Source organism: Pygoscelis adeliae, unplaced genomic scaffold, assembly GCF_000699105.1.
Source record: "Pygoscelis adeliae isolate BGI_AS28 unplaced genomic scaffold, ASM69910v1 Scaffold114, whole genome shotgun sequence".
NCBI lineage: Eukaryota > Metazoa > Chordata > Aves > Sphenisciformes > Spheniscidae > Pygoscelis > Pygoscelis adeliae.
The window spans coordinates 4,752,009-4,765,685 of record NW_008824587.1 but is presented as its reverse complement, the minus strand read 5'-3'; the positions used below and the strand labels follow the sequence as shown (position 1 = coordinate 4,765,685).

Here is a 13,677-nt window from a genome sequence, read left to right as displayed (position 1 = left end):
AATTTGCCTTCATATACTTGCATACAGATCCTCTCAATATAGAAAAATGTCGCATAGGTACTATTTGTTTTAAAAATAAAAGCCATCTAGGCAAAGTCAAGTAACGTCAGCTCTCTATTTGCAGGTATGATTATGAGAATAATTGAGAGAGGTTTTTTCCAACAGAATTGCTCTAGCAGTAGAAATTGCTGACCGTCCGTTTTTTATCTCTCTGCTGGGAAACTCCGTTTTGTTTTGAGCTTGTGCTATAAGACCGATTCCAGTTTTTATACCAATGTTTTTAGGTATTACATGGCCACTAGATGCAAAATAGTTCCTGTTCACTTAGCATGAGTTCTTTTTTTATGTAGCCAGCAGAAAGAAATGTTTTTATTCCTGAAAGTCAAAGCCATTTATGTCAATATTCCTTTAGTAAGGAATATGTTGTATGTGTATAGCAGTATCTTTTTCTTCCATTATTTGTCTCTAGCTCATTTTCCACAATGGTTAGAAGAAGCCTTTCTCCATTCATTAGTGGATTACAATGGAATAGCTATCGCCTGCTGATGCACAAAAATATCTTGAATATTTTTGACGTTATCCAACATCATGCTTTTCTCTAGTATTTCATTCCCATGTTTCATGACATCCACCCTCTTAAGCTTAAAGCTGCTTGTACATCTTTTAAGTTGTGTGAATGTTGGGAAAACCAGATAAGTATACAATATTTTGACAGCATTGTAAAAAATGCAGCCATGTCAACAAGAATTGATGATTTTTTAAAAAAATTTTTTTCAGATTGTACACATGTATGTTGAATCCTAAGAGTCTCATAGTAACTTAGTAAACTATAAGTTCTTCTCTGTGTGTATCTGCAAAGGGATGAACTTAGCAAGTAACCCATTATTGTCAGAAAAGTAGATTGCATGTTTGAGGGAATTGGTTGTCGTTTTTTTAATTAGCATTCAGCAATTTTGATGATGTTCTAGAAATATCTGAATTAACTGCTAAGCTGATTTTGCCAAAAACTCAGCCAAGAATTAAACTATTTGGGTGATTATTTTTTTCTGTCCCCTTGACTAGGGGTTTGTTGTGGGTTTTTGTTTGTTTGTTTTTTTTAATTCACTTATTGAATGTTGAATTTACATTTTCTCTCATGTGTCCTTATTAAGACTATTATTATTTGTTTCAATTTTACACTAACATGATAGTACTCACTTGTAAATTTCTAACTATTCTTACTCTGATCTACAATACTTCGGGTATTGCAACTAATTATTCTTAGTTGCTTTTGTAATTTATTTGCCTTGATTTTCTTATTGTTTACTTCTCTCTTTCATCTTAAACAATAGTATATTCAAAACACTGTTCTAAAGAAGTAGATAAAAGTTAAAGAATTAAACAGTGTTCATAGAAACCTTTAAAATCTAGGGTGTGTCTCTTCCTGTATTGTGTAGAGTTGTATTTTACAAAGTCTGTATTTTTGACCTGGGCCAACTCATTATGGATTTTTAAGGAGGTTTTTTTCAGTCTGATTTTGGCTCTGATTGGTTAGACTTGACTTTAATGCTACATTTTTTTTATTTCTGCCTTTTCATACAGTCTGCACGTTTGATGGTACACACGGTGGCAACCTTTAACTCAATCAAGGTAATAATCCAACTTTTTCCGAGCTATTTTAAAAGCTGAGAACATTGTTTCACCTTCCCTTTCCATAGTCTTTGTCTTTCATTATTCTTTATAAACCCTTTTGAATGAATTTATTGAAAGAAGTATTGACATAGACAGCATTTACTTCTCAGGTTACATCAATATCTTACTATACACATAAAATCATTTGGTTTTCCATCTCAGGAGAAACCCTTAAAATGATTTTATTTAACTAGGCTACTTGAATTTGTGCATGCTTCTGGAATTAAGCAGAATATAGTAACCGTAACCTGTAGTGAAAGGCCAGTCTTGACTTTTCATTTATCTTATTGACTGCTTGATGAAGTTTATATGCTGTAAAAGAAGGTAATCTTCCAGCATTGCTATCAGTATTCTCAGTAGACCCCTGAAATAAGGCCTATAAAAATGGAGATGAAGAAGGGGTTGTTGGCATCTTTGCAAATGCCAGCAGAATGAAGAAGGTGCAGATAAGCATAGTGAACAAAATGGTACTGGATACTAAAGTTTTCTGTTTGCCATCACAAAGTTTCAGTGGGTCCAGCATGAGAGTTTCTTGTTTAAACAGAAATGCTATAAAACTGGTCTGCAGTATCAGTGGGATTTCGTGTTTGTTTTGCAGGAACTGAATGAACGCTGGAGGTCTCTGCAGCAGTTAGCAGAGGAGCGAAGCCAGCTGTTGGGCAGTGCTCATGAAGTCCAGAGATTCCACAGGTGGGGTGTTTCTATCATATTTGGTCTTAATTCAGTAAAATTCTTCATCTATAAGAGTTCTAAAACACAGTGAGACCTATTCTAAACAAATCGCACTTCAATCCCCAGCTTGTTCAGTGGAAGTTGGACCACTGGTGGTCCAACAAGAATTCTTTATATTCTTCCTAGAAAAAGAAAGACTTGTTAACATAAAAAGCATGGAATTGCTGCAGGCTTGGGAGATCTGGACTACTGTCCTATTTTGCCAAAGTTCACTTCTGTCATCTTGGGAAATAATTTAATAGAACCATCAACTACTTGAACTTCTCAGGAAATCGGTGACCTGCTAGGTATCAGAGATCCTAGTATGACCTCCATTTTAATTCTCTTTTTGCCTTCCCTTCACTCAAATCAGAGATGCTGATGAAACAAAAGAATGGATAGAGGAGAAGAATCAAGCATTAAATACAGACAACTATGGACACGACTTGGCCAGCGTGCAGGCTCTGCAGCGCAAACATGAAGGCTTTGAGAGAGACTTGGCAGCTCTTGGAGACAAGGTGAGGTTGTGGGGAGGACAAAACCAAAAGCTTTCTTTTTATCTAGCAGAAATGATTGAACTATAGAAAAGATTCTTTTTGTCTCCATTGTGTTTATTTCCCTTTCTCTAATTCTAGGTGAATTCTCTTGGTGAAACTGCCCAGCGTCTGATCCAGTCACATCCAGAATCTGCTGAAGACCTCCAAGAAAAATGTACTGAATTGAATCAGGCTTGGAGTAGTCTGGGAAAACGTGCTGACCAGCGCAAAGAGAAGCTTGGAGATTCTCACGACTTGCAGCGTTTCCTCAGTGACTTCAGGTAAAGATGCTATTCCCCCTGGCCCTGCCCAATTTGTCTGTCTGGTATCTTATTAGTGAAGTATATATGGCTTACTGCTCCACAGGAATATTTCTGGGGAGGGTTCAAAAGGGACTGTTTTTCCTGTTCTGACTTATTTCAATGGAGGGAGGGAAAAATTCTCTCTTAATGTGTGTTCACAGGGACCTTATGTCTTGGATCAATGGAATCCGGGGCCTGGTCTCCTCAGATGAACTTGCAAAGGATGTGACTGGAGCTGAAGCTTTACTGGAAAGGCACCAGGTATGGGAAAGATAAGTGTGTATCATAAACATCAAAAAATGTTTCTTTTTCTGACACTTTCCATTTAGAGTTCCCAAAACAGATCAGTTCCAGCTGTGCCATCTATTTATTTAATAACGCACCTCTGTACCTTGCAGGAACACCGCACTGAAATAGATGCAAGGGCAGGCACTTTCCAGGCATTTGAACAGTTTGGACAACAACTTCTGGCTCATGGACACTATGCCAGCCCAGAGATCAAGGAGAAACTGGATATTCTAGAACAAGAACGGACAGACCTAGAGAAGGCCTGGGTTCAGCGCAGAATGATGCTAGACCAGTGCCTAGAGCTACAGGTACTCTGCTGCATTTCTAAAAAGAAAAATAATTGCTCTTTTCATAAGAAAGTTGATTCTTTTATAGTGATAAGCAGTGCTCTTGTCTGTCTTTCTCATGCTTTGGAGTTTTTTCTCCCTAGCTGTTTCATCGGGACTGTGAACAAGCTGAAAACTGGATGGCTGCCCGAGAGGCTTTCTTAAATACAGAAGATAAAGGAGACTCCTTAGACAGTGTGGAGGCACTCATCAAGAAACATGAAGATTTTGATAAGGCAATCAATGTCCAGGTGAGGAGTGTAGCTGAAGTAAGGGGAAAATAGTGTAGTTTCCCTTACGTGGATTATTAGCAAAAGAAGTTACTACCATGTATGGCTTTAAAGTTCAGTTCTAAATATTCAGCCATTTGGGATCTGCTGCAGAAGTTTAGAAGCGGCTAATGCAGACAGGGATGTATTTCACTGCCTACAAACAGCGTAGGAATAGTGGCAAGTATTTGTGTAAATCTCTTACTGATTTGAAATTACTTTCTTTTTTTACAACAGAAAAAGGTGTATTTTCAGTTTCTTGTAAGAGAAAGCTGCCTACTTTTATTGAGAGAGCATACTGCTGTAGCTTAAAGTCCAAAAGATACTTTTTTCCTAAGCACCACAGGTGAAAGACGTTCTGAAGTTGAACTCCCCATGTAGAAGATGGAGTTCCTTCCTAGAGTCACATTTACAATAATGTGTATTTAAAGAAGAAAAAAAGTCTTGTTCCGTTGCAGACCCTGCTCATCACTTGACTTTAAGGAACCACAGTTCTAATTTATGGCTTCTGTTTTTAATAGGAAGAGAAAATTGCTGTCTTACAGTCTTTTGCCGACCAGTTGATCTCTGCTGATCATTATGCAAAAGGAGTCATTGCTAACAGACGCAATGAGGTTCTGGACAGGTCAGTATTGCCCTGTTAGACGAGATGCAGATACTGACTGAAAGAGAGTGCTCTTTGGCAACATTTTGTAGCTGTTAAATGTGATGCCATGTGCAGTCCTAGATTTTCATTCAACGTGTGTATTTAATTGCATACAGGTGGCTTCGTCTGAAAGCTCAAATGATTGAAAAGAGATCGAAGCTAGGAGAATCTCAGACACTCCAGCAGTTCAGTCGTGATGTGGATGAAATAGAAGCTTGGATCAGTGAAAAGCTCCAAACTGCAAGTGATGAGTCATATAAGGATCCCACAAATATCCAGGTGAATATGATTCTCAGCTCAAAAATCAAAATACAATTTCTGACTTTGTAAAGCATACTCTGGTTTGAAAAACATATGGTCAGGAATTCTTGTTCAGTGATAACAGAATTATACACCATGTTGGACATGGTCTCTGTTTAACAAGGAGAAAATGGAAGTTACATTATGCATGAAAGGAGACCCAAAATAGAACTCACTTGGTAATTATTGATGCATATAACTAATAAGATATGTGGTATCTGCAGCAGGAAGTTTCCTGAAGAAACCCCTGAGTAGCTATTCTGTCTTTCTCCCAGCATCTAGATAATAAAATAAGGAAATCAAGTTCTTGGGTCTCATCTCTGTCTTATGTTCTAAAATGTGAAGTCTCATTTATTTTTCACTATTAAGGAATAATTAATTAAAGTTACCTCTTATGTTTTAATACTGGTTTGTGAAGTAGTATGAATGCACTGAACTACTTCTCTCAATCTGTTTTATAGCTTTCCAAACTGCTGGTAAGTAGTTTGGACTAGCCCTGGTATGTGAACTTGTTTTCTTTGCATAGCTTATGTGTGAGCACAAGGTCTGGTTGCAGTCTGTTGCTCCATCCATCAGTCCATGCGATCTCTTTGTTTTCTATTAGTTCTTGACTTACATCCAGGTACAGCTATTGATCTTGTTATGGGCGTGGCTTTTTTGTTAATGCCTATTCAGCATCACTTATTTATGTATTCGTTTTGCAGGTGTTCTGCATGATCTGTTTAATTTGTGGTGCGTTAGTGATGTAGTTTGGTGGGGGTTTTTAGGAGTTAGCCCATAGAAAAATGGGTTTCTATCTTCCTTTTTCAGAAATTTGGCTATTGGGCTGTCATCCTCCTGTCTGGATCTAGAGTGGTGATGTTTTAACACATGACACACAGTGCCAACTCTGTTAGCTTGCGTTTGTAGAATCAAATGCTGAAGATGGAGGATTCAATAAAATGATAGACGTGGACGGCTTAGTTCTTGCAGCAGTAGCATAGAAGGGAATAATATAGAAGGAACACTCCAGAAAAAGATATGTACCAGATGGAAAGCTGACAGGACTTGTAAGAATCCAAGAAGTGGAGTAAAATGAGGATATTGGGGAGGAGAAGACAGAACAAAGAAAGGGGAAGCTAACTAGAGTAAGAAAGGAAAGAATCGTCGTTTGTCACTTTAGGCTGTGGTACATTAAATTTTATTTTTTTTTCTTAGTTGAAAAAATCAGAATTTTATATTAAACTAAAAAGGCTTGTCTTGGATTTGTTGTCATGGTAATTATATGGAGATATGCAATTGGCAGCTTTTTAACTGAATTTTACATGTTGGTAAATCTAGCTCTGAAGAATGTTTTTATAATCTCAGCGTTCAGGATTAACAGTTCCCAAAATAAAGCAGTTCATGCAGAATTTCTCATGCCAGCGCTATAGTATTTTCCATCTTTTATTTTTAGTCTAACGTTTCCTTTCATTCCATTCTCTCGGGGCATTGTATACCCATGTCCAATGTTACTAGCATTTCCAGTTAATACTTGTAAATTCTGTCTTGTCATTTTTGTGCTGCTATTACCTTCCTGGTGGGTGGATGGATAGTGTATGTATGAGAGAGAACTGCATACTTCCTCCCACACCAAGGCTCCTATTGTTCTCATGGTGCTCTCAACTCAGCAGAGATATTTTTTTTTAACAAATAATTCACAGTTATTTTTATAGAGTTTATGGTTGTTAATTCACGATTTTAATACATAGTGTGGTCACGTATGACTTTGACTAATATCAAAACATGCAGAAAGCAGCTGCAGCAGTGATTTCTCTTAGCTACCTATCGATTAGGAAGGGAAAAGGAAATTTGTGAAATTACTATAGGAGTAGAAAGGATGATCTGCTGTGCTTCTGCTTAGGGTATGTATAACTGCTGCTTTTCAAAGGTGATGGCACTGAAAATGAGAAAGTTTTACTTGAGTAACAGCTAAGCTTAATGCCAGGAATGGTGCATGGGCATCTGCAAAATGCAGCAGATGTTGCCTGAGTTGTATGTATCAGCTCACGGACAGTTTGCTAGGTCAAAGCTTGATGATGACTCAGATTAATGAGAGTTACTATTTGAGTGAGCAGTAAGTATTCTTACTGAGAGAGAGAACTTCTTTAGCTCAGGCTGTGTAGAAACCTCTTTATGTCTGTAGATAACTCTCTTGCGCTCTCGTCTCGGCCCATGAGAACAATTTAGGAGCCCTTTGTCCAGACTCTAACAGTTTTCCTTTTGTCATATTCAGAGCAAACACCAGAAACACCAAGCCTTTGAAGCTGAGCTCCATGCCAACGCAGATCGGATCCGTGGAGTCATTGATATGGGGAACTCTCTGATTGAAAGAGGAGCGTGTGCTGGCAGTGAGGATGCTGTGAAGGTAGATACAACAAGTCTTAAAAGACTTGCTTAGTTTTTGCTTTGAGAAGTGCTTGGATAATTGGGGGAGGAGAGTGTCCCTCAAAACCAAATCTTGTTTTATAGAAGCTTTTCTATTTCAACTATGCAGTAGAAATCAGGGTAATCCGTTCTGCTTCGTTCTCAAGGGTGAGAAGTTTTCCGATCCTGTGATCGGGATGTAAAAGTTGAACTGAATTATAGCTAGGCAGCATGAAGTAGTGACTGTAATTTGCATATCTGGAATCAGGAGCTGAACTTGTACCTTATTCTGGTTTTGCACTTACCAGAACTTATGTTTTTCGTTTGTAGCATTTATCTTTTCCATTTTATAACAGGCACGCCTAGCTGCCCTGGCTGACCAATGGCAATTCCTGGTACAGAAATCAGCAGAGAAGAGTCAGAAACTGAAAGAAGCCAATAAGCAACAGAATTTCAATACTGGAATCAAGGACTTTGATTTCTGGCTTTCAGAGGTAACTGAGATTGGGATTATTTACTTGCAAGACTTGATTTTCTAATTTTTTATTCCCTTTGCTGATGTTAGATGTTGTGGAGCACAGTCCACCTTTGAGCAAGTCTAGATTTATTTTGAAAAAATCTTTATTATGACTAAAAATCTTGTGGATGTTTTTATGTTGTTATTTATAAACAATAAGGTGAAAAGAAGCCTATTTGCACAGAATCTGTTAGGAGTTCAACAGGTGATGAGGCAAAGGTTTATCCACACTGTAGAAAACTGAGAAGACAATTAATTTGCACAGTTTTAAAGACATTATAACTTCAAGGGTTTTGTGAAAACATAACTCGTTCCCCATCCCGTTTTTCCTTCCCCACCCCCAGGTGGAGGCTTTGTTGGCATCTGAAGACTATGGGAAGGACTTGGCATCAGTTAACAACCTTCTGAAGAAACACCAATTACTGGAAGCTGATATATCTGCTCATGAGGTATTGCTTTCTCTTTTAGTTTTGGAAGATAAATCATAGTAATCGGCAAATTCTACAGATACCACTTCAATACATGCTGCAGTCATATACTTGTTGAAACATGTTTTCTTAATAAAAACTGTGACTCTGCACAGCAGTCAGGTTATGATTTTTATACTGACATAACAAACAGAAATGAGATCCGAGCAATTCACACGCTTTTTCATCCACGTTCCCAGGATCGTCTGAAGGACCTGAATAGTCAGGCTGACAGTTTGATGACCAGCAGCGCTTTTGATACATCCCAAGTAAAGGATAAACGTGAGACCATTAATGGGCGCTTTCAGAGGATTAAGAGTATGGCAGCTGCCCGCCGTGCAAAGCTGAACGAGTCCCACCGTTTGCATCAGTTTTTCCGTGATATGGATGATGAGGAGTCCTGGATCAAGTGTGTATTTTGGAAGTTCTAGGCTCTGGCGTGGGGCCATGTGCTCACTGCCAGCTTCCTAGCAACATTCATAGTCTGTAGTACGGTTTTATAACTTGCTGTTTCCACAAGTATGTGTCTTTACAAGAAATCACCTTTGCCCCCCAGTCAAGGAAAACTATATTCAAAATGGCTTCAGCCCTAGCTTGGGTGTGGCTTCTTATCGACAGTTTTCTTTGGTCAAACCCCAAGAAAAGGGAAGCTCTGTACTGGAAAAAGTAATGCTGTTTAGACCTGGACCAGATAACTGAAATTTGGGGTTACTCTTTTTGGGAAAGTTCCTAGCAAAAATTCAAACCTTACTTTTTCAGTCTGAAGTACTTTTTTGTTGTTGTTGTTGTTCCTAGCCAGTTGTAGTAATTAATCAAATGCTCCTTCCATATTGATGTTAGTATCTTGGGAGAAGGGAAGAAGTGAGCCTGACTGAAATAATTTAAATTAGAGCACTTTTTTGGTCATGCTTGTAAAATAAAAAAATAAAATTGGACAACAGCAGGTAAACTTTACAAAAGGTATCTATCTTCTTGGAAAGAAAACAAGAAAGAGAAACTCTATCTTTCAGAGAGAAATGATAGGCCCTCTGTCACCTTCTTTCTTTCCCCCACACGTTACTCCTGAATGTGCTGCCAGGAGCTAGCTGCTGCTTGCTGATAACTCACGCAGACAATTTTTTACATCCAAGATTTTTGTGCTATGAGGAGCATCCCCTTATTTGCAGTGGTTTTGGTTTGGTTTTTTTCTTTTGTCAGGTTTGACCAATGGAAGTAATTTTCAAATTTTGTCTTTCTCTCTTCTCTTTTGAATTTAGAGAGAAGAAGCTGTTGGTTAGCTCAGAGGACTATGGCAGAGACCTAACCGGTGTGCAGAACCTTAGGAAAAAACACAAGCGCTTAGAAGCAGAATTAGCTGCCCATGAACCTGCTATCCAGGTAGATGCCTCTCTCCTTGACAGATTTTTCTATAAGCAGCGTCTTTCTTGCGTCTGGCAAATGTGAAAGCCAGCAATAGGTTTGCTGGAATCCAAAAAGAATGTGTGAGAGCAAGTGATGTTCCGTTAACTGTGTTTCTCTGCTTTGCAGGGTGTTCTAGACACTGGTAAGAAGCTTTCAGATGATAACACAATTGGAAAGGAGGAGATACAGCAGAGACTGGCTCAGTTTGTAGATCACTGGAAAGAGCTAAAACAGTTGGCAGCTGCTCGGTGTGTGAGACATGTTTTCGTAAAATTCTATGAATTAGAACAGCTACATGGACTCGTAATGACCAGATTTACTGAATTTCAGGGGTTTAGGATATGGATCATTAGTCAGTAATATGATGTAATAGCACATGTCACTGACGACAGACTCTTGGAGACAACTGAAAAGAGTTTTAGTGATAATGTTCCTCAGTAGAAACATGAGTCTTTTTTTGAGGTATGCTGTGTTTAGCCTTTTCTTGCACCAGTTGGAAGCCATAGACTTGAAATTAACTGGCTTTAATCCACTACCAGGATGTTTTTCTGAATAGAAGCCTTTGGGAGAAAATGATTCATTTTAATCCTTCAATAGCTGCAGGCTTTGTGGCCTAGTGAATCTCTAGAGCTGTAGACATTGCAGTCTGCTGCTGGAGAAGTGAAGTGTGAATGATTGTGTGTTTAGGTTTCAGACTCTGTACATTCTTAGGTTTTCTGCTGCTGTAATTTGTTTTTACATCTTATACGTAAAAGCCATAAAGCAACACTCTGACTAATTTTACCTTTCCTGTATAGGGGTCAGCGTCTAGAGGAGTCTCTGGAGTACCAGCAGTTTGTAGCAAATGTTGAGGAAGAAGAAGCCTGGATCAATGAGAAAATGACATTGGTAGCCAGCGAGGATTATGGGGACACCCTTGCTGCTATCCAGGTATGGAGAAAGTTGTCACCTCTTTGTTGTTCTTGTTGCGTTATTGTTGGTTAGAGCTTAATGAACCTTTTCTTTACTGTCTTTCCAATTTAGAGGTTATTGTTGGTTCCTTTTGAAGGCCTACATTGTAAAAAACATGAATTCATTTTATAAAAGCTTCCCAAGTATGTTATTTCCTGTAGAAATTACTTGCAATTTGGTGTAGCTTTGCATCTCTTGACTTCTGATGGGCAGTCCTGGTTAATTCAAATGGCTGAAGTTATATTGGAAGTCAATATCAATCTCCTTTTGTCCACGGAAAAACAGCAAGTTGTGCTAACCAGCTAAGATTAATAGTTTTTGTCACAAGAAGTTTATGCTAGCTGATTTATAACAATAAATTCTTTTTGTTTGTTTTTTTTTATTATTTTTAATAAGTAGTGAGAAATTATTTTTAAAAGTGACTGTGTCTTGTATTTGCAGGGCTTGCTGAAAAAGCACGAAGCATTCGAGACTGATTTTACTGTCCACAAAGACAGAGTGAACGACGTTTGTGCTAACGGAGAGGATCTCATTAAAAAGGTGAGCATAAACTGGTAAAGAAAAACCTTCAAGGGCTACTCAGGACATTTTCATGTCAAAGTAGACTTACTCTTCTCTGAGGACTGATTTGTCATCTCTTTGAAAAGAGCTCTTACTCATTTTTTGCAGCAGCAATTAAGCTGCTTTCAAAGCTATTTCTCAGACAAAATCGTTCAGTTGAAGTCCTTGCTCTGTCACCAACTTACTGGATGCCTTGGAAGATCTTAAGGTCATATGGTGTGCATTTTTTTTTTTTTCCCTCTTGTCATATAGAACAATCACCACGAGGAGAACATTACTGCCAAGATGAAGGGCCTCAGAGGCAAGGTGTCAGATCTGGAGAAAGCAGCAGCTCAGAGGAAAGCCAAATTGGATGAGAACTCTGCCTTCCTCCAGTTCAACTGGAAAGCAGATGTAGTGGAGTCATGGATAGGTGTGTTCTGTACTGGGGCACAGTACCCTGTCACAAAGAAATTTGAAATGCTCTTTCATTTCAAAAGATCTCAAATACCTTCTCGCTTGCTGTTGTAACAAGCAGGCCTAAACCCAAAGTAATCAGCAGTGCTATACCCGATTTATGCTTTTGAGGTAACCTGATTTGGAATAGAGGGAATGTTTGAGATAGAGACATTGACATTTTTAATAAATTTGTTTCATTTTCCAGGTGAGAAGGAAAACAGTCTGAAGACAGATGATTATGGACGTGACCTCTCTTCTGTGCAAACTCTACTCACCAAACAGGTTAGTGTCAATGCTGCTTCCACCCCCTAAGTGATGGAGAGAACAAGTGAACGCTTCTGCGATACACAAGGATCTGGTACTTATGTTTGAAATATATGCAGGATATCAGAATGGTTAAATAAAAATACAATCTAAAATATTTTGTTCTTTTTTTTAATGCTTCAGGAAACTTTTGATGCTGGACTTCAGGCTTTCCAGCAGGAGGGAATTGCAAACATCACTGCTCTGAAGGACCAGCTACTAGCAGCCAAACATATCCAGTCAAAGGCCATTGAGGCTCGGCATGCTTCCCTGATGAAACGCTGGAATCAGCTACTTGCTAATTCTGCTGCCAGGAAAAAGAAACTCTTGGAGGCTCAGGAGCATTTCAGAAAGGTAAGTGGCTAAACCATGGGGCTACAAAACTCTAATTGTTCTCTTTGAAAAAAACATACAACGCTTGCAACTTCTGCAGCTTTTTCATTTGCAGCTAATGATTATGGAGATCCTGGAGACTTGTCATAAGAATTTTTTAGATGTTTGTAAGAAATAAGTAATAAAGGCAAACGGTCATTGATGCATGTTAATTCCAGATCAACTCATATAGAATATTTGCATTACTGCATAGCTGAACTGGACAACTGGATTGTTTTCTCTTTTCAAGGTTGAGGATCTGTTCCTGACTTTTGCAAAGAAGGCGTCTGCCTTCAACAGTTGGTTTGAGAATGCTGAAGAGGACCTGACAGATCCTGTGCGCTGTAACTCGCTGGAAGAAATCAAAGCACTGCGAGAAGCTCATGATGCTTTCCGTTCTTCACTTAGTTCTGCCCAAGCTGACTTCAACCAGCTGGCAGAGCTTGATCGCCAGATCAAGAGCTTCCGTGTAGCCTCCAACCCATATACTTGGTTTACTATGGAGGCTCTTGAAGAAACGTGGAGGAATCTGCAGAAAATTATCAAGGTAAGTCAGAGACAGAGAGACTCTTTTCATAGTTCACGACCTTTCAGGTCTTCCCTGGAAGTTGTCCTCCAAGATAATCAGTACAAGAGTTTGTCACTGTACTACAGATGGAAATATCTCAAAACTTGGGAGCAAAGAAAAAACTCCATTAGCTATAAACTTGTTTTTAAGGTCTTCCATTTGCAGTCTTTCAAAAGACGAAGGACACGTCCCTCGCTTCCTAACTATAAAATATTTAATGTCCATGCTATGCAGTAAAGTAACTGCTGGTTCAATTCCAGTTCTCAAGGCTTCGGTAGGAACGTTCTGTGTTGTCATCTTAGATGATTTTGTCTAGATATCCAGGACAGTCTTTGAGCCCTCAGTCTTGTTTTGAGCTTCAGAACCATGCTGGTATGCAGCTCTTGGTTTTTGTTTTTTATTACAGGATGAGGAAATCACGTTATTTCTCTGTTTGAAATAAATTTGGTTCATTCTCAGGAACGTGAATTGGAGCTGCAGAAGGAACAGCGAAGGCAGGAAGAAAATGACAAACTGCGCCAGGAATTTGCTCAGCATGCTAATGCTTTCCATCAGTGGATTCAGGAGACCAGGTACAGTTTGTCTTCCCAGGAGCTGCCCTTCGAGAATTCCTCAGCTAATATTTGTATCTGTCCTACAGCTCCTCAGTCTGTCTAAGTTGTAAA

At 38.8% G+C, this 13,677-nt stretch overlaps 1 protein-coding gene across 5 annotated transcripts in view; it reads left to right on the top strand.

Annotated features, from left to right (window-relative positions):
* SPTAN1 (spectrin, alpha, non-erythrocytic 1) overlaps positions 1-13,677 on the top strand; it is a 50,395-nt gene that overhangs the window by 29,421 nt on the left and 7,297 nt on the right. For 3 of the 5 annotated variants that reach the window (XM_009322114.1, XM_009322116.1, XM_009322112.1), the window contains 23 exons: positions 1,582-1,629; positions 2,270-2,361; positions 2,756-2,900; positions 3,018-3,199; positions 3,382-3,481; positions 3,619-3,816; positions 3,939-4,085; positions 4,625-4,728; positions 4,866-5,028; positions 5,511-5,525; positions 7,304-7,435; positions 7,791-7,928; positions 8,296-8,400; positions 8,619-8,827; positions 9,675-9,795; positions 9,946-10,067; positions 10,617-10,749; positions 11,212-11,310; positions 11,584-11,743; positions 11,975-12,051; positions 12,217-12,426; positions 12,695-12,991; positions 13,472-13,584. In XM_009322114.1, the coding sequence (XP_009320389.1) occupies positions 1,582-1,629; positions 2,270-2,361; positions 2,756-2,900; positions 3,018-3,199; positions 3,382-3,481; positions 3,619-3,816; positions 3,939-4,085; positions 4,625-4,728; positions 4,866-5,028; positions 5,511-5,525; positions 7,304-7,435; positions 7,791-7,928; positions 8,296-8,400; positions 8,619-8,827; positions 9,675-9,795; positions 9,946-10,067; positions 10,617-10,749; positions 11,212-11,310; positions 11,584-11,743; positions 11,975-12,051; positions 12,217-12,426; positions 12,695-12,991; positions 13,472-13,584 (3,110 nt within the window). The remainder of the gene's footprint in view (positions 1-1,581; positions 1,630-2,269; positions 2,362-2,755; positions 2,901-3,017; positions 3,200-3,381; positions 3,482-3,618; positions 3,817-3,938; positions 4,086-4,624; positions 4,729-4,865; positions 5,029-5,510; positions 5,526-7,303; positions 7,436-7,790; positions 7,929-8,295; positions 8,401-8,618; positions 8,828-9,674; positions 9,796-9,945; positions 10,068-10,616; positions 10,750-11,211; positions 11,311-11,583; positions 11,744-11,974; positions 12,052-12,216; positions 12,427-12,694; positions 12,992-13,471; positions 13,585-13,677) is intronic. The other 2 variants (XM_009322115.1, XM_009322113.1) reach the window with 1 other exon arrangement.